This window comes from Glycine soja, chromosome 16 (genome assembly GCF_004193775.1).
Source record: "Glycine soja cultivar W05 chromosome 16, ASM419377v2, whole genome shotgun sequence".
Classification (NCBI taxonomy): Eukaryota; Viridiplantae; Streptophyta; class Magnoliopsida; order Fabales; family Fabaceae; genus Glycine; species Glycine soja.
In genome coordinates, this window is record NC_041017.1 from 3,719,547 (window position 1) to 3,741,599 (window position 22,053).

Sequence of the window (22,053 nt, forward strand, 5' to 3'; positions counted from 1 at the left end):
GTATTTGAATCCTCTCTTACCCTCTTACCTCTTCAAAAAAAAAAAAAAAAGAGAAGCGAGAATACATAATTGAAAATTAAAAGGTTAAGATATACTTTTCACTCTCATAAAATTAAAAATATTTAGATTTTATGCTTGTAAAAAAATTTGTAACCTTTTGTCATCATAAAATTAAAATATATGATTTTTTTTATCTCGAATAAAGTTTAAATATCTCAACATATATGTATAACTTTTTATATTGATTTTATATATATATATATATATAATTGATGTAAAAAATGTTAAATTGATTATATATATAATTGATATAAAAAATAATAGATTTATATCAATTATATGTATAACGTATGGATCGTGATTGTAGGTTCCCAAGTCAAAACTTGACAATTTCAAACTTAAGAATGCGAAAAACGCACAAATTTTTTTACATGAGAGAGAGAACATATTTGGAAATCAAGTGAAAAAGTAAGTTTAAGATGAAAATACTTAAATGAAAAGATCATATCTTTGCTTTTATTTTTATCCGTTGGATTATATTAAAATGTATGTCACAACAATTTTAACTGCAAATCAAACATATACAAAACTAATAAAGAAGAGCTGAAGAGAAATATAATCAGAGAGGATCTAAATCCGAATAATAAGATTTTTTTTTTTTAATGTCGGCAAGTTAAATGGTTTGTTTTTAAAACAAGGAAAGAAAAGTAGACCCTTTTTGTGCGACATTGTTCAGTGAAATGAGTTGGAAAAGTAGTAGCAACTTTGAAAATTGGTTCCTTCTTAGTTCTTACTACTTCCTTGTGTTAGAATCAGCGTACCAAACCAAACCAAACCCAACTTAGCCATTTTCTTTACCCACTACACGAGCCATTTTCTTTACCCACTACACGAGCCATCCCCAACCTCCAGAGTATATGCCACTCCACACCATCAACAGTACCAGATACTATTCAATCTAAAGACACAGACACCATAAGAGACAACAACATAGCACAAACAAACAACATCACACGTTTCTTATTTTCCTTTAAACCCGTTGGTTTGTGTTGTGTTTCTTTCTACATATATATATATAATAGAATATAATAACATACCCTTATTAGCTTCTACAACCTTCAATGGCCACTTCACTTCTTCTACTTCTCCTCATCACTTGTTTCTCTCTTCTACCATCTTCTTATAGTTATTCCTCTCCTTTTCCACCTTCTGCTTCCTTTCTCTATGAACTTCAATCTCAGTGCTCCCTTGCCACCTCCCCTGACCCTCCTCTTCAGGTGCCTTTCTCTATCACTGTCCCTTCAAAAATTATCTTTTTTAAAGTGTTCTTCTGTTCTTTTATGTGATTTTGATTGTGGGGTTTTGTTTTTATTCCTTGATATGATTGATGTCTGTGATTTTATCATGGCTTCTTGCTTTATGCCAATGCTTCTTCACTTGTGATTGATGTTGTTTCGATTCATGAGTGTCCTCGTTTGAAGAATAAGGCTCTGGTATGGTAATTTGAAAATGGGGAATCGGAACATTAGGTGTTGTGTTTGGCTACCATCTAATGCCAAACTATGTGGGAATCATTTTGGGAAATTTGTGATTATGAAGGAAATTTTGAGGGTATAGTTTTGAAGGATAGTGTGTTGGGATAATTTTCTTTTCTATTTTGTTGATATATGTTTGTTAGAACTGCTTTTTCCAATTCAATTCAACTGAAGGAATTCATTGTGATGTCATGGTCCCAGAAAATTTCCATTAGCATTGTACAGAAGGGAAAATATCAATATGTTTGGACTACATTAAATCTTGTCTATTTTTGCTTTTGGCTATATTGATATAATACGTATCAGGGTTAGTTAGAAAAGTAGTTGTTGTGAGTTTAGGATTGGGGATCTAATTGAGTCCTTCCTAGGAATTGTTCTGTGGTCCAATCCTAGGCATCTAGATAAGCAAAAAAGAAATTATATTGTTTTTAGCAGACTGAAAACTGAGGTCTAATTGATTGATTTTACTTGTACTAAAATGCATCCATGTGATTCCCTCCGCAACAATCTACAAGGGAGTGATCCTTTCAGTCTATCAATAGAGTTTACTTGTTTTAAATGTTTTGATCGATAAAGTTCTCCATAAGTGTTTACAGGAGAAAGAAAATAGGTAAAATGAATTAAGTTTCTTGAATAAGTTAAAATCAACTTATGTATTAAACTTTCATAGAAGTTGTTTTCATTAAACTTCACTAAAAACCAAGGTGTATAAGATGATTTTAGCTTATGGAGGAGCTCAATGCATTTTATCTTCTTATTTTTCTTCTCCTATTAGTATGAAGTTTATCCAAACAGGGCGAAATTATAGTGTTGATGAGAGATTGCATTAAATGCTCAGTTTTAACATTGCAGTGTTTTACAGATGATATGTCATGTAAATGTAATGTGTTATTTAACTCCGCAAATACTATTATATTATCTCCTTGAGGATCTTCTGAATGCAAGATGAGACACTTATCATCAAAATCTCTTGTAGGAAATAATCCCTGTGAAATCTTTTGAATGACAATAATTACTTACCTAATGGAAAGAGATGACATTCTTATGATTTCAAACAAGTCATTTGCACTGCAACTGCAGACACGCCCAAATAATGTCTCCAATTTAGTTTCTCCTGTTGTTTCATAATTTATCAGCAAAAACAAAAACAGTATGCCGTTTACAGTTAAGAAAATATCAAAATAGATGATATTTTAATATTTTTTCCTGATTCTAATTTTTGAGGGTGTAAAAAGAAACTAACATTGTCGATAAAGTCAATGTCTCTTAACTTAGTTTTCATTACCTTAGGTTATATGTTTGGAAATGTGATAAGTGATAACTTCTAAGCTTGTAGTTAGACTGGGATGTAATGCAAAGTCCATTTATATATATAACCTATAGTTTGTTCCTTGCTCATTATTTGTTAAGTTTACCTGGTGAAGCTCAGGTTACCAAACTGAGTGTTAGAAGTCTTCATATTTGTCATAAGTGATTCTGTTTGTTCTTATGAATAAATGCTTCTGCTAAAAACCTTAATCACTGTGTACTTTGAATTTTCACTTTTATTTCCCCTTTAAGTTTTAATGGCTTATAGCTCATTTAATGGTTATCAATTTCATTCAGTCTTTCCCCTTGGTGTGAGATTTCCATTGTGTGAAACCAGATATGTTACTTTTATTGCCTGCTCTGCTGATATTTTTGCTGGTCTTGAAAACTAAAATATTGAGAATAAGGAGAAGACCTTATAACCTCATATTTGTAAAGAAAAATGCATCTTTGCAACTGGTTAAAAAGAATAAGAAAATTTTAATTTTAAAATAAGGGTGAAAAATTTATGGATGAAATATATACGAAACATTGTATGAAAAACTCATCCCTAATCCCCAATGTTAAGGTGATACCAAGCAAACTCTAAATTTTACATGGGTGGCTGAGATTTAACTGTGTGATTGGGCTATATCCTACTGATAAGAATTTAGACTATGGTAATCACTTTCCAATTTTAATTTTAAAAGCAAAACGATTTTAAATGGATGGGCTCTTTTCATAGACTGAAGTCAACTTAAGACTTATATTATTAATTTGATTTTATGCATCTAACAATCACAAGTAACAGTTTGCATGTAGTGCGAATATTGATTTTACTTTAATTTGTTAAATTTTAATCTCATTCTAACTTTCATCCGTTTAGAATCTTGCACTGTCTCATACCCCCTTCCCCCCAAATAAAGAAAAAAAAATGTTGATCTAGGTAGGCCAAATCATGAACCACGATCTTATGAATCACATGAACTTTATGATCACGAACCTCAACCAGTTCTCCGACTCATAGAGCTTAATCACCTACCCTGAAAATATAGTCACACACAAGGACTTCTGCGCATGATGCGCAAGTCCCCTAAGATTTAATAGGCTCATCATGAATTAATTTTGGTATCAAAACTAGCAAGTGGAAATGTATAAAGAAAGTAGAGAAATCCAGGAAGAGAGAGGAGAAGATATTTTTTGGAGTATTAAAACAGTAGTGAGAGCATCCCTTTTATAGGCAAAAACTGGTCAGAAAACAGTACGAGACATGATATCTCTCTTATCATAAAGAACAAAATAATGTAGAGGGAATGCTTATTGTTAGAAAATTTCCTCTTTGATTGATAGTTATCAACTTTTGACAGAATCCTCTCTCAACTTGTATTCTCTAAATAATGTACCTATGTGTCTGATTAAAGGAATTTAGAACAGCTTTGTCCTGCTACTGTACCTCAATGCCAACTTCAAATGTGTCTTTCTTTATTATTATGTTTGTGTTTTCTTTCAGCAGCTTGCCTTTCTGCTAAGATTTTTCTTTTGTCTGTCTGTTTGTGTGCAAGTAGAACTGTCTACAAAACCAGTTTAAATGGCCCGTGTAGCATTACTTGATGTGTGCCAATTCTGAAAATATTGCAGTTTATTTTATTGGTAGTTAAGTTGATGCAAAATAGTAAGAAGAATCACATGACTTAACAGCCTCCTTTTGAAGGGATGTTGAAACTCAATTTACCCCATTAATGCAAGATAATGCACAGATTGTGTCTGGGTCAGTAATGGTTTTTGGCTTTGATTCCAATGTGTCGTTGTGTTTTAGAGTTTCCTGAAAATGCTTATTTTTCTTTGAACCTTATAATCGAAGCTGATAGTTCATTAATTTGAAAATTGATTTGTTTTGCAGATTTGGTTATTCATTTAGTTAATTTGTATCATTATGCATATTCTGGAGTCTTGTATTTTATATATTGTTTTGATTTGTTCAGGTGGATGGGAATTTCATAGAAGGGGTTTTGTCTGGCAGAAAGAGGGTTGGATACATTTCTATACTCTTCTATGCTTCCTGGTGTCCTTTATCATGCAGAATGCTTCCTGAATTTGAGATTCTTAGTTCCATGTTTCCTCAAGTACAACATGTAGCACTTGAGCAATCATCTGCTTTGCCCAGGTTTTGAAGCCATATATCCTTGGGTTCTATAGTATCTAGATAATTATGAATTTTATTTCCTTATATGTAAGCCACATACATACTTTAGGGTTCATATGTTAGTTTTAGTAGTTAGGTCCATTCTTTGTTCAACAGTGCCTCAGCTTGCATTTGACAGGCTATTCCATGAACTAATGTTGAAGTAGATTCTTTGGTGGCATGTTATGCTACTTTGTAGTGTGTACCTAGAATTTGTAGAATATGGCATAATCAATTCGGCAAACTTCATAAATGTCTTAATGTTCATGTGTTTTTTCCTGTAGCTTATATTCAAAATATGGAATCCATAGCTTACCTGCAATCTTACTGGTGAATCAGACATCTAGGGTGAGATATCATGGTCCAAAAATTCTTAACTTCCTTGTAGAATTTTATGAGAGAAACACAGGTAAGCATATCCCGAATCTTGTTTGTAATTTCTGGGGGAATTTCCTGGACCACCATTTTTCACCTTATTGTGATTTGATAGCCTGGAGTTTATAATGTGTTGAAAAAAGAAAGCCATATTTACATAGTTTTTCAAACTCCAATGAGTGATAAATGATAATGACCTTACCATGTCTCATCTCAGGATTAGAAGCCAAGGACAATGCTGTTGTTGGTCAACTGAGCAATTTGATGAGTGATGAACATTCAACTATGAAGGGCTTCTCCCTCAAAGAAATATTTAACAGGGAACCTTACTTGGCATTATCTATATTGTTTTTCTGTTTAAGGATTATTCTATTTGTATTGCCCACGATTATGTCACGTCTCAAAGAATTCTGGACTTCCTATGCTTCTCATTTGAACATGCAAATATTTGGCGAGGTGATGGAACGTGTTCTTAATGTAATTGATGTCAAGAGGATTTGGACCAAGCTAAGACTATACAAGACCAGGAACTTTCATGAAAGGGTGAGGAGTGCCCGGGTTTTGGCATCATCTCTGGCTTCTGTTTCCCTTGGTGACTCATCAGCTAGGTGATGGTCTCAAATCTCAATGTTTGAACTTTGAACTAACCATGTTGTTCTAGTCATTTTGAGGGTTGTGAAGAGTTTATCAGATGACCTTTTGCACATAACTCCCTAGTTCTGTTACTAATTTTGTTTGTTAGTAGTTAAAAGATGCTGATGTCTGAGTTGGACTTTGGGAGAAAGTAGTGAATAGGCGTGTAAATTTGAAATATCTTTCCTTTGTAAATTCTGAATGTATATATTTACACACGTTTTCTAAGTTCAATAAAATGTTCCTTTTTCTTTCTTTCTTTTTTACTTTTTTGGAGGAGATTCATATTGAAACTGATTCAGGTATATTATTCCATACTCAACTAATGTATACTTGGCTGAAGTGACTTGGTAGCAAGAAAGGTCCATTTTCATTTTCAGCTGTCTCGTGTTACACTGGTATCTTCTTTCAAAGACTGGGTACTGTGTCATTGAAGAGACAACTAAAACGACACACTTTTGTTTTGTTGTTTAAGGGTGCAGCCTGTAGAATAATTGATGTTGAAACTACAGGGTGTAGTTACTTTTACACTAATGTATGTATGTGTGCATGTGAATTTTTTTTGGTGTTACTTTAAAATCAATGTTGTGAATAGTAGAAGACAAGTGTGACTAGCATATCACTTCTATTATAATTGATTTTTACTTTTTTTAAGAACAATTCGAAAGGTCCTAATCATGTTATAAACTTTTTATAATTTAATGTTACCATTGATTTTGGTATGGTTGGAATAAATTTGGAAGTTAAAAAATGGGAAAAAAAAAACTTTATTTCACATGTGTGCTAATAAGTTCAAATTATGAAACTTAGGCTTCGAGTTTCCTATTGGCAACTTAGTTAGACTCCATTGTCTAGTTGTTTATGACAACTCTTCTCTATTGACCCTTCTCCTTTTTTATTTCCTTCCATTAAAACCCCTTTTTATATTTTTGTTGGCTCGTGCCTATGTAGAATTTGGAGCATTGTTTAATATCCCTACAACTATACAACTGTGTCTAAAACCTTATATTGGATCATGGTAAACGTGTGATCCTTCAAGAAAGGGTATGAATTTTCTGCCTCCTCGAAAGTGTGCATTTGGGTGTAAATTCTTCCAACGCTTTCATAATATAATTATATTTGAAACTTACACAACATCTAATTGTCTTGCAAGTGAAATTTAAAGAGGCATACCAGAATTTTGTTAAGCTATTGCATTAGTGCTTAACCAGCCCACACAAAGCATCAGGAATGCAGAAACTTTGAATTCCACTTCAACCAAATAATAGTAAGACTTGCTACTCTTGAGCAATTTCTTTCTTTATTCTTTTGTCTATCATGGCCAACCGTAGGATGGTTAGACAATTAAAACTTGAATAAGAGTTACTATTATAAAAACAAAAATATAGGAATCTACGATATTCCTTATTTACGTGTTGTCTCAAGTACTTATTGGATTTCGTCCAAGACTTTTCTTCTTAATGTAGGATTTTTATTAATAAAGGTTAGACATAAATATTTATGAGAATTTAAATTTACCTTACCTGCTTTAAAACTAGAAAAACTATAGTCCACAACTTTTCTAATGGTAACCAACGTTTGGTCTAACACATGCATACCCAACATTCCATTCATGTTTTATTTCTTATAAAGTGAAAAAATGTCTAACGAAATAAATCATGTTGGAAAGAAAATATATATCTTGTGTGCACTCAGGTCCCAGAATAAATATTAATCAAAACTTTTGTCAAAGATAACTTCGTGCAAATATCATAATCAGAATTTTTTTTTATCAAATATCAATTAACTAGTACGAAATTGTTTTACACTAATTAGTGATCTATTTTTTAGTAATGAAGAAAAGAAGAGAGCATAATTACAACAAGTTTACAAAAATTGTGCCATCAACTATTACACAAGGTAAAACATTATCGATGTAAAGTTCTAATGTGACCAATGACACACTAGTGGAAGCTCCCTTCTTTGTGAGAATATTAGCGCAAACATTCACTTCCCGCAAAATGTGGACGATACAAATATCACATTGGAAGACCAAAAGTAACCTAATAGATGCAACTATCGTTGTGAACGGATGAACAAAGGTGACTACTGTTTAATCAGGTGAATAACAACTAAGAAGTCTGTCTTTATGATCATGTATCTAAACTCATTATTTCATGCATGACCCATCCTATTAAGGATAATAAGGAATTCAACATACATGTTCATAGTGTGACCACAATGACCATAGAACTTGAAAAATTAAAGTCCTTAAGAGTCTCGCACTATATCTCCAAAACCTAATGGTCCTAGGTTACACAAAGAACTAATGTTGAATTTAATAAGTCTTAAATATGTAACTATTTACCTTCTTAAAATTTTGTCTTTCTTAAAAAAAAAAAAAGTGTCACCTATTATTACAACCTAATTAAAACAGGATTTTCTTTCATAAACATAATACTTGCACCCTCGTAAAAAATTAGACAGCCTTAATCATCTAATAACAAACGAAACTCACAATTCACAAAAGTCCTTTTCAACATCAACAAGAGTCATGTACACGGGTATATGTTAGTATGCGATTTTTTATTGTTAAATTAGACTTTTAACCCGTGTGTTGCATGGGTTGTTTTAAATTATATATATATATATATATATATATATATATATATATATATATATATATATATATATATATATATATATATATATATATATATATATATATATATATATTTAAAATATTTAGTATTATGTTAAATATAATAATATTATTAATGAGAAAGTTGATTAATTATGTTTTTAATTGAGTTAATTTTATCTTAAACATTCAGTATATTAAATTTTATTGTAATTTTTTATTCATTCAAATAATAATGATGCAATATCTTTTAAAAAATAAATGTACATAAATAAAATTATCTATTTTAAAGATTTTTAGTAGTGAAATAAATATATAAATATTAAATTGAAAAATAATCTTAAATATTATATTTTTAATGAACACTTGTTCTTTTTGAACTTATTAAGTATGTTGAATTTCACTATAATTTATTTTTTCTTCAACTAATAATATTAATGCAATATCAATATGAAACATAGAAGTTAAAGAATAATAAATAATATATATATATATATATATATAATATTTATTTAAATTTGAGTGTATATTTATGATAAAAATTTAAACATTTTTATATTTTTTGAAATAGTATGAATTCTATTAAATAGATATGATCATTTTTATTAATTAATTTTAAAATTATAATTTTACTTATTTTGAATATATTAGTTTTGTGTAATATTTATAAAGTTTTAAAGTTTGAATTAATTAATCTCATTATGACGTAATATAAATTTAATAATCTCGATTTAATAATAATTATTATTATTATTATTATTTATTTTTCCTTAATTTTAGTTTTATTTTCATTGCTTACTAATTTTTAAAAGTTATTCATAAAATAATTATATATTTCAAACTTTAAATATTATGGATGATTTACATATTTATTAACTTATTAAAGATGTCACCATAACTAATCTTTAATACGATATTAACTATTACGTTTCTTTGTAATGATAATTATATTATTACATACGATAGTTATTTTAAATTAATGATATTTAATTGATGTTTATTATTCTTTATGGTCCAAATGTATAAGAATATTAAGTTATAGTTTCTTATAATTAACCTTTATAAAAATTGTTGTATTATTATTATTATTATTATTATTATTATTATTATTATTATTATTATTATTATTATTATTATTATTATTATTATTATTATTATTATTATTATTATTATTATTATTATTATTATTATTATTATTATTATTATTATTATTATTATTATTATTATTATTATTATTATTATTATTATTATTATTATTATTATTATTATTATTATTATGTAATATTTACTATCAATTTAAACATAATTATATTATAAATGAGAAATCTGATTAATTATATTTTTAATTGAGTTAATTTTTTCCTAAAAATTAAGTATATTAAAATTTATTATAATTTTTTGTTCATTCAAGTAATAATGATGATACAATATCTTTTGAAAAATAAATGTACATAAATAAAACTATCCATTTTAAAGATTTTTAAAAGTGAAAAAAATATATAAATATTAAAATTGAAAAAAATGTAAAATATTATATTTTTAATAAACACACGTTCTCTTTAAATTTATTAAGTCTATTGAATTTCACTATAATTTATTTTTTCTCCAAGTAATAGTATTAATGTAATATCAATATAAAACATAAAAGTTAAAGAATAATAGATATAATATATATTTATATAATGTACAATATTTATATAAATTTAAGTGTACATTTATGAAAAATTTAAATATTTTCAAATTTTCTTGAATAATATGAATTCTAATAAATATATATGGTTATTAATTATTTTTAAAACTAAGACGATATAGGTGATCAAATACAGTTTTCAATTTCCACTTATCATTCCTCACAAAATACATTGGATAAATTATTCATATAATAACTTTTTATTAAAAACATGATATTTATTCAAATGTTTATTCAATTTCGTAAAAATCATTTAAAGAAACAATGAGACCTAAAATCAAAATATAAATATAAATAACATTGAAAATAAAAATTTAAACAGATGAATTTTTATCAATTATGAATATAGATCCACTTTAAATCTTATCAATCTAAAAGAGTTAAATTTTCAATTTTGATAATGATCAATAACAAATTCAAGTATCTTTTTTCATACATAAAAATAAAGAATGCAAGAAATGAGATTATAATAATGAAAAAGAATAAGAAGATAAAAAACACACTAGAAAGAAATTAAATGGATATTTACAATCCTTTGAAGCAGAGTTTATGTAAAAAGTAAAACCATCAATTTGATAATGAACGTCAAAATGATAATAAAAATTTAACTATAATCAATGAGTATAAATATTATTAATTTTAAAAATAATTTTATTATTAAAAGATTTAAATAATAATACTTTTTTATAAAGAACCAAGTGAAAAAAAACAAGAAACTAATAATATATTATACTATTTTAATATATAATAATAATAATGCCATAGAAAATTTTAATATATATTATTTTATAGTATATAATATTATAAATACTTTTTGTTATTTTGTGAAATATATACTTTAATGTATCTTATTTTTAAAAATAAAATAAAATTAAGCACAATCAAATATTATTTAATTTACTAACAATGTGAAAATTATTATTTAAAGTAGTATCAAAATTATATAATTAGGGTTAATATATTTAAATTATTATGGATGAACTTAATTTAAATTTATATTTTACAAATAAGTTAACTTAGAGTTCACATAAATAAAATCCAATGTTAAAACTCATTTATGTATATAACGATTTTCTATCAATCATTTTATATATGATTCAATAGCATTTTAATACATGTAACCATTAAATCTTATTGGTATTCATTGTGTAACTTTAATGTGGTAATAAAATAATCTAAAATATAATTATTTTTTTTTATCATTGAACAAAGATTTATTTTAGAAAATATAATTTAAAATTGAAAATATTGTTAACTTTATCTTATGATATATTTTGTAACATATATTTTTACATATAGCTATTTTATATAAAATTGAAGTCAATAATACTTATTATTTTATTATTTTATTTATAGTTTTCTTAAAAAAATATTTTATAAATAAAATTTACAATAAAAATAATGTAAAAATTCTTATATTTATACTAACTATTAGTCTTCTATCATTAATTTACATTTATCTAATTAATTCTAATTTAAATAACTAACATTGAATATAACTATTAATAATTTTATTTTTAAATATATATATATATATATATTTATTTATTTTTTTATTTTTTTATTTTCATATTATATTATATTATTTTATAACTTTAAAGTGATGAATTTAATTTATTATTTTTCAGAAATATATTTTAAAGTAACTAATCATAAAAATAAATAAATTTGTGTATACATAATAATATTAAACTAGTTTAAACTTTTACATTTATTTTATTTAATAATTTTTCCTTCATAATAATTTAATATATAAAATTAAATATTAGAAATAATTTAAATTATTATCAATGTGAGAAATTAGTAATTTTATTAAAATATATCAATGTTTATTCATCGATACTATTTTAAATTAATATAATGACACAAAATTTGAAATATTTTCCTTCCTCCATATCACTAACTTTGATGACTCATATATTAAAAAAATTCAACTTATGCTCTTCTTCCTTTAAATTACTTTAAATTACTCTTTAGTAAAATAGTATCGTATTGAGAAACTCTAATTTTATATATTATAAATAAATTAATAGATTTCCGACCCCTTTTGACATGGTTATCACGTTTATAGATTGCTCGACAACTGTCAATGCGTACAAACAAGTAAACCAAATAATAGTATCATTTCCAAATTCTAGGTCATAGTTTCATACGGTAAAAATACGTAGCTTACACGAAGACCACATACACATTCATAGCATAGTCAATCTTAACAATCACGCATCTACGTAAACATGGCTAACATCCAATGTGGTAAGAAAACAACTGACATTGACTTGTTGTACCTAGCTGGTCTTTTGAGGTTGTGTGTATATACTGGATGTTACAAGTTACAAACTTAATTTTTACCTGAACTTCATTTTTCTAAATTAATGTTTTTTCAGAAGTAAATTTATAAGTTTTTTCCTAGCAATCGAATTTCCGATAAGGGAATTTGAGGCATTTCTCACAATGCCAAAGTCATTCTTTAAAGATTAACCTTGTGTTTGAATCAAGAATTTTAAAATTTGAAAGAATTTGAAATGTTTAGAATTTGAATTATTTTGATTTTAATTTTCTTCATTTTTCAAATGCTTTATTTGGATAAATCAATTCAAATTTCTTTCATTTTAAATCCTTTGTTTGGATAGGACAATTCGATATCCTCCATATGCAAAATTTCAATTTTATATTTTAAATAGATGAAATTTTAATATTAAACTTTATAAAAAATAAACACAATCTAATTTTGAAATATTAATTAAAAAATATTTTCAATTTTTAATAATTTATAAATACAAAATATTGATAATTTTAACTAGGGTTGTTTTGTCTGACCACAACCACTGATATTTTTAAACCGACATTAACTAAGACTATTTTTCGGTCAACATCAAATAGGATTTTTTTTGTCAAAGTATGTTAGGAATATTTGTCGGTTGACGTCAGTCAAGAATATTTTTTGCCTAACGTTGATTGAGTCTATTTTTCAGTCAATGTTGGCTAGATTTTTTTACCAACATCGGCTAAGGTTTTTTTTGGTCGACATTGGCTAAGGTCTTTTCGAATAACATTGACCAAGGCTATTTTTAGCCAACGTCGGCCTAAAAAATCCTAGTAGGTGTTGACAAAAAAATTACCCAATATCGGCTAAAAAATAACTTAGACGATGCTGACCAATAGAACCTACCCGATGTCGGTCAAAAAACATCATTGGTCAATGTTGACCGAAAAATCCCTAGTCGAAGTTGGCTAAAAAATAGTCCTGACCAATGTCGGACAAAAAGCCCTATCCAACATCGGTTATAAAATAGTCCTGACCAATGTCGGACAATGTTGGCTAAAAAATAGCTCTGACCGATGTCAACTAAAAAAACTCTAGTGGATGTCAACTGTAAGAACCTAGTTGATGTTGACTAAAAATAGTCATGTCCGATGTCGGTCAAAAATACCTAACTGGTGTTAGCAGAAAAAATCCTAGCCAACATCAACCAAAAAACCTAACTAATGTGGTTAAGAAATAACTCTGGTTGATATCAGCCAGAAAACCCTAGTCGATGTCAGCAAAAAAATTCTAATTGATGTTGGCTAAAAAAATCTAGTTGACATCAGTCAAAACACCCTAACTAACATCGGCTAAAAAATAATCCTAGCCGATATTAGCTAAAAAATAGCTTTGGCTGATGTTGGCTGGAAAATCTTAATAGGTGTTTACTTAAAAGTTAGTCATGATCAATGTCAGTAGAAAAAATCTAGCCAACGTTGCCCAAAAAAATCATTGATCAACATCAACGGAAAAAACCTGGATGACAATAGTCAAAAAAATCTTTGGCCGATATTAGCAAAAATTTCTCATGATTGACGTTAGTGAGAAAACAACCCTAACCAACATCATCTAAAAAAAATCTTAGCCGATATCGGCAAAAAATAGCTTTGGTTGACATCATACAAAAAAATTCTGACCGAAAAACCCTCGACCAACGTTAATGAAAAACAACTTATGTCGATATTGATCATAAAAACTTTGGTCACCCGTAGTTGTGAGTGTTGAGCGAGAAAGAGTCGTGAGAAGTTAGAGTGAGCATCTTCCAAAAAAAAATTTAAAATTCTATATTTTTTGAGAAAATTTGAAATCTCACTGTTTTAGTCAATCAAAATGATTTATAAAAATATCAAAAATTAAATCTCCTTTTAAATACTTTATCCAAATAAGCTATTATATTTTATCATGAATCATTTTAAATTCTTTGAAAAAATAAATTTCTCTACTAAATTATTCCATCCAAACACATTATAAGGATAGTTTATCTTGTTGCGCGAAATAAATAAATAAAAAAAGAGTTACATAGAGACCCACAACGAATCCGCCATCAAGAACCCTCCAAATTGTCCCACGGCAGTGCGCACGATGAACGTCTCTTTGATCTTGATCGCCGCTTTCAATGCCGGCGGGTTCTCTAGGGCAAAGCTGTTCATCTCAATCTGCATGAACTGTGCGAGGAATAAAATTTTGAATTTGCTGATTTTGGACTAACACAATGGTAGTTTTGGTTTAGGATTGTCTATTGGTTGATTTCTTTGTTATTGGTCCACCGTGAACTATATTCCCAGCTAATCGCTAGAAGGCGTCTTGGTGATATTAACTAGGTATAATATTTGTAGAAGCAAATAAAACAAAAAGTAAGGTTGAATTGTGTTTTCAATTATTTAAAACTTTTTTTAGACTGAAAAATAGGTTTTATTGTTTGATATAGATAAATTTAAAAACACTTAGACATGTTTTGATTTAGATAATAAAGAAAACAATTTCCTTTGAAAAATAATAAAGATATGAAAACTAAAAATAAATTCAAACTCTTTGTCTATTAAACAACAAGAAAATACATAAAAAAATTATATTGGTTAGTTTCAATCCCAAAATTATGTCTATTTATTTGTCATTTTCAAGTTTTCACTAACTAATCAAAGTTACAAGTATTGTTTACTACTCTTGGCACTTACACTTGTAAGTTCTACTCTAAGTTTGACTTAAAACTAATATTTTTATTCTACCAAGTCACTGTTAACTCTAAGCAAATTAATAATATATGTTAGAAGATTGTTTATTGACTAAAGTATGATCATTTAACATACAAATATATCACTTAACACTTTTAGTCTTTTCTTTCATGATATACAAAGTGTTTTAAAAGTTTTGTTTCTTTACAAGAATTTACAAAAAGTTTTTTACAAGAAAGAATGATTTGCGTGGATGGGTTGTATTTTGTTTCTTCAAAGCTTCTATATATATATATAGTCTTCTTCTCCAAGTATTTGTTGTCTTTCAGCAGTTGAATTTTTTACTCTGTTCTTCGTTTGAGGTCTTGAGTTCGTTGAAATATTTAATGTTTACATTAAATGCACATACTTTCTTCATGCAAAATCCATGTTGATAGGATAACATGTCTTGTACTTCAATAAAAAAGTCACTTCTTTCATCATATCAAGTATGTAACAATAGAACACGCCTTTTGATGAGAATCAACGTCTTTTAGACTGTAGACTTCTTTTATTTTTTCATAAGACTTTGGCAGATTCTAGAAGAATATTTTCTGCATAAAATAGTCTCAGACATGGAGTATTAAATGAAGGTCTTAAATACACTACTTAAATACTATATCATATCATCTTACAAGTGCATCATTTAAAAACTTCAAACCTGTATACACATATCATGATCTGATAGGATATTATACGCAACTTTTATCATTTGTATTTATTTGCATCTAATAAAAATAATTAGGAGTCATAATTCATCTTAGACATAAATGTCTTTTAACTTAACACATACCTTATTTTTGAAGTTATTTATGTAAATTATTTATTTATTTTTTAAAAAAATTGTAGAGTTTTTACTTTAAACAAGGTATATACATTTTTTTTAAAAAAAGTGTAAGAAAATCAATATAATAAAAAAATATAACTAAAATTTAATTTCACCATCTCTCACATTTTTATACCATCAACTAATTAAAATAATTTTAATAAAATTTTATATTAATTATTACAAAAGTTAATAATCTTATTATTTTTTATTGAATGGTAGTGCGCAAAAAATTTACAAAAATATATTTAAACTAAATTCATATAAATAGTTTTAAAAAAATGTTAATATACAATAAGTGAACTTAAAAGGTTCATCATAATTACCTCTAAAATTTGCTCATATATTATAGATAAGATTTGACTTCTATAAAATGAAGGATGCACTTCACTTTATCTTCTAAAGTGCATTGTTTGTCTTCAACTTGGGCTAATGATTTGCTTATTGCAACACTATGTTCATAATCTCAGGTTTGAGATATGATAAAAACTCTTCAAAACCAAATCTTCTAAAGTGCATTCCCTCTCTTTAATGAGACATATCCACACAGTTTCCCCACAGTAAATCCTAGGGATATGTTTTTTTCCTATATATGTGTCCATTTAATTGACATTTGCTTCTTTTTTTTTTTTTTACCGAGTTATAGACTTAACCAGCATGTCCTTTTTATTCATACTTAACCAACACATCTAATTATTCTTCTATAAATCATATGAAGAAAATATAAATATTAAATAAATAATATTGATTTTTTTTGTCACATTATGTTATGCAATGTTTATTTGAATACATACAACATTTGTTAAAAAAATACACACGGTAATTCATGAAAGAATTTTTTAATGCATCAATAAAAGACTTCTAAAATGATAATTTATAGTTTCAATCATGTTTATAAATGACTTTTTTTTCTTTTTATATATGTACATACATATACATATATATTATGTTGGTATATGTTTTATTTTTTTATACTAATACTATTGATATAATAAAAAAATCAATAATTATTTATAAAGAAACAATCTTATTGTTATGATCATTATGTATAAATTTCAATCATATTTCTTATATTGTCAAATATTATTATCATAAATAATTTCTAATTTTTAACATGATTCAATTCTAATATATATATATATATATATATATATATATATATATATATATATATATATATATTCACTTCATGTATAAAGTTTATATATTATAAAATGTAATAATTCAAACTATAAAGAATGACAAATAAAAATGTTATATAGTTATTTTTTAATGTTAAATAATAATCATTTTTTATTCTTTTTGTGAAATGTGATTATATATAAAAAAATCATATATAATTTTAAACAAATTATAATATTTAAATTATTATTTTTATTTACACAACTTAAATATCCTACTGGTAGAACAGCTAGTAAAATACAAATGCAAATGAGAGAATAGATAGAATATCCAAATGTCTAATTTAAAGAGTGAGAAAAGTGAAAGTATCACTCTCTGTTATGTAAGTGAAAGTAGTTAATTTGAATTTATAAAGTACAATTATAATTATTAATTAAGAATTCAATGATTGAGATAAACGATAACTTTCAGATTTTATTATATAAAAAATTTAAACCATTAATTTTCTAATCAAGGTTGTAAGTACATTTTATCCTCTTAAGTTGCCTAGAGGAGTCAAATTCTCCTATCTTATATGTAAAAAATATCTCCTATTTATTAATATTAAAAAAAGAAAAATATAACATATTAACCTAACTCTATAGTCATCAAAGGTATTGAGTTTAGTTTTGTAGTATATAATCCTAATAATAATGTTGTGAGTGATTCACATTCTTATAATTAATATGAAGCACGAAAGAAAAAATATGATCAAATATTTATTTTTCATTTTTGTTCATGAATGTTTTAATAAAAAAAATTAAAATATACATAAAAATATTTTTAAAATATTATATCACTAATGATTATTAGATATTAAATATAATACAATTATTACTTTTCAACAAAACTAAAAAAAATGTTATATTGTAATTTCATTTATCAATATCGAAGATATGATTTTTTGTTAATAAATTATAACATTTTATGTGAGTACTAGGAATATGAAATATATTTATATTTATATTTACATTTATATTATTATTATTATTATTATTATTATTATTATTATTATTATTATTATTAAACTTCCATTTCCCAGTAAATATTAACAAACATAATTTGTTATATCAATTTCTAATTTCAGTGCTTTCAATTATAGCCACCAACTAGGAACGAAAAAATAAATACATTTTCAATTTTTTAATTTAATGTGATATTATATTTAAACAATAAGTATAAAATATTAAATGTATAACTTAAGTGTTTATATGTAAAAAAATAGAAAGAAATTAAAAAATCAAATATTAAAAATTAGTTTAAAAAAATAAAAATCATTGATGGAAGCGAATTAACATAAATAAAAAAAACAAGGATAGTCAAGAGTTAATTAGATAATCAAGAAAAATAACATAATGCGTAAATATATAAATGAAAGCGAATAAACCTTATAATAAGCGTCATATAAATTCCTCTTTTATATGAATAAAAAAATATATTAATAATTAAAATGACACTAAATTAATACAAATAACAAAACAATTATGATACAAAAGATATTGCTATTTGCAATAGCATGTTCATTTATTTCTAAATTAATTAAAGATCATATTCAATATAACCACTTCATGCATTTTTAAATACTTATAAAATAAATATCATCATATTCTAATAATTGAAATTACATTAAATTAAAACGAATAACATAAAAAATATTTTACGCATAATAATAACTATAAATTTTGCAATAGAGTACTGTTTTATTTACAAATATTATACATTATTAGAATTTATTAAATAGTTGTAAATCAAATTACAATATTAAAATTGTACAAAAAATAATATAACAGCTTCATAAATTATATTTCAGTAAAAAAAACTTCATAGATTATATCTTACACAAAACTAATAAATATTATATGTCTAATAATCAAATAAGAAATAATAAACAACTTAATAAAAGATTAAAAAAAAAAAACAGAGAGAAGTAACATGTTCAATTCGTCTCATAAATATGAGATACTCAAAGATACCAGTCCCTGGACACTTGTGCTTGGGAGAGGTCTCTTCTATTCTCTTTCTCTTTTAACTTCCAGAATCAATACATCAACATCATCTCACTCCAACAAGCAACCGACAATCTCCCTCTACAATTAAAGAGATTGAAGGTAAAGAAAGAATCAATCTCTCTCCTCTTTTCTTTATTCATCAGCAGTAGTGAAAAATAAAACCCCCACCAAAAGTTGGGTCTAACAAAAAAATTAATCTCCCTTGAAACAAGGTTAAAATTTTTATTAAGAGAAATATTCATATTTAAATTCTGAATATTAAATAAGATTGTCTTCTATCATGAAGACATATGGCAGGAAAAAAAAACACCCTCTTGCCACAAAATCATCGTATCAATATTAAGAAAATAAAAAGGAGAATCTTTTGTTGGTTTGGTCCATACTCCTTCTTTTTTGCCGATGACAAGACTTGGTCATTACTCATTAATTTTCCCATTACCGTTCGAAATTCTTATTTATCCAAAGTTAACAGCCTAACAGTCATAATTAATTGTTTATTAGTCCAATTTTCTAATAGAAAACTGAAAAGAAACAAACAAGGAGAAGAATCCTAATTCCTAGCGTAGAGGCCAATCTGCTTGGTGGGGGCCATTGCACCCTTCCCCAAATTGTCATTTTCAAGTTGGATAAACACACACTCAATTCATGTGCAAATGGCATGTGATCTCACCCTTTATATTTCACAAGAGCAACAAGACACCGAAATGGTGGCACTTACTACTCTTGTGTTGTGTGCTACTAGTAATGAAATGAAATTCCACGCAAAACTCCACAAAAGCCACCTTCTTTGATTCAAGAAATCAACACCGAGTTTTCAAAATCCCATTTTGTTTTCCCTTCCTTTTTTCCTATATAAACCAACCTTTTAATTTCCTTCTGAATTAATACTCCTTGATCTGGTGTGAAGATGGACACTACTGACTGGGAAGTCCTTTCTTATGATGGCCTTTCTGATTTTGATGACTATGACTTGTGCACCTCACCAAAATTCAAGAAAGCCTCTGAAGCATCAAGGAATTTTCATCCAAGGGTGCCTAAACAGATTCTTCATATTCCAATTCAATTGGAACCGAGAATTGGGAAGGCCCCAGATGAAGGGTCAATGGAAGAAAACACTAAGGATCATCATCGTGTTGAGGTCCCTCTTGTTCCATCATCACCAACTACCATTGAGAATATCAAAGGAGGGATTTTGGAGGCTGATTATGACACTGTTGCACACCTTTTCTCCAAGATCAAGGAAATTGAGTCTCCAAAGTCCATTGATAGAGGATTGTTGTTCCCTGATATGGGTGCTTTGAAATTTGAGGACAAAGGTGGTGATCAGGCACAAGAGATCATCATGGCCTCTCCAAGAATGAAGATTGAGAAAGAAATTGATACTATTATGGACTGTGGCAAAGAAGTGGAGGACTCTAGTGGTGGTTTTAACTTTTGGAAGTGGAGCTTGAATGGTGTTGGGGCTATATGTTCTTTTGGGTTTGCTGCTGCCACAATCTGTGTCCTAATTCTTGGAAGCCAGCAAAGGAACAACAAAATCCAGCAGGATCAGAAGATTTGGTTCCAGATCTACACTGATGACAAGGTCAACAAATGTCTTTTTTTTTTTTCCAGATATTATTTTGTTAGTTCTTAGTTCTGTTAGAAATATTGATCGGAAGATTTAAACCTGTTATGTCTCTCTTCTCCTTTTTCTTTTTTCCAATCATTAGATTAATCTTATCTTATATGCGTAAGCAAATGTCTTTAAGTTTTTGTTTTTATTTTGGCTTGTGATTACTTATCAATTAAAAAAAATTAGACATGGTTTTATGCATATTTTAGTCTAGGATTATGATGGAAGGGCCAATTCTATGATTTAATGAAATGATGTCATTAAAAAAAGTGCGGTTTGGGGGAAGACTATGTCTTTGCTTACTTTTGCATCAACTATGCAATTTCACTATTCTTGAATAGTTCCTTAGATATGGATCTTTGGATATTTAATTATTGAAATGACCCTTAATTGTGACTCTGCAGAGGATTAAGCAAGTGGTGCATGCAACCAAATTGAATGAAGCAATGGCAGCAGTGAGTGGTGTTCCTCTGAGTAGAGCTCGCATAACCTGTGGTGGTTACTATGATGGCCTTTGATTGAGCATTGATTAAGGAAGTTTCGGATAGTACAATGGGCCAACTATACTACTATTCTAGATCTATCATATAGTTTTTTTTTCTTTTCTTGTAAATAAAATAATGAGGATGGTGCCTTGTAAATTAAGCTACAGCTTAGGGGCTCTTTTAGTATTATTAGTACTATTATTTTATCGATATGGTTTTGGAGGATAAAAAAGTTCATCTGGAAGGTTGGCCCAAGTTCTGGAGCAATTGTTGGAAGAAAGGTTTTCAAAATGAATGAGTGGGGTAGCGTGAAAATGGGTATAGAAAATTGATTTTGTTGTTAGGCATGCTCTGATGCTCACTCAAATGTTGGCACAGGTAGGCAGAATTTAAGTGTGGCAGCAATTATTAATGCTTTGGACATAAAGTCAAGTCATAAAGAAAAGATCATTGTTTAATTAATGATCCCTCATTTACTTTTATGAGCTTAATTACCAATATTAATGCTTACTATTGCTTATACTTCCTCTCGTCTCAAATATATTAGTAACATAAAATAAATTAAATATTAAAAATTACAAATGTAGTCATTCATTAATTTCATATGCCACCAACACCA

General features: G+C 27.1%; 2 protein-coding genes across 2 annotated transcripts; both read left to right on the top strand.

Annotated features, from left to right (window-relative positions):
* Positions 1-757: 757 nt before the first annotated feature.
* LOC114389158 (5'-adenylylsulfate reductase-like 5) lies at positions 758-6,273 on the top strand. Its single transcript, XM_028349775.1, has 4 exons — positions 758-1,277; positions 4,805-4,986; positions 5,289-5,413; positions 5,597-6,273. The coding sequence occupies exons 1-4, from the start codon at positions 1,122-1,124 to the stop codon at positions 5,989-5,991; spliced, it is 858 nt and encodes a 285-aa protein (XP_028205576.1). The 5' UTR covers positions 758-1,121; the 3' UTR covers positions 5,992-6,273.
* Positions 6,274-19,997: 13,724 nt separating this feature from the next.
* On the top strand, positions 19,998-21,932 carry LOC114390828. The gene is made up of 2 exons (XM_028351721.1): positions 19,998-20,919; positions 21,354-21,932. The coding sequence occupies exons 1-2, from the start codon at positions 20,242-20,244 to the stop codon at positions 21,465-21,467; spliced, it is 792 nt and encodes a 263-aa protein (XP_028207522.1). The 5' UTR covers positions 19,998-20,241; the 3' UTR covers positions 21,468-21,932.
* The last annotated feature ends 121 nt before the right edge of the window (positions 21,933-22,053 follow it).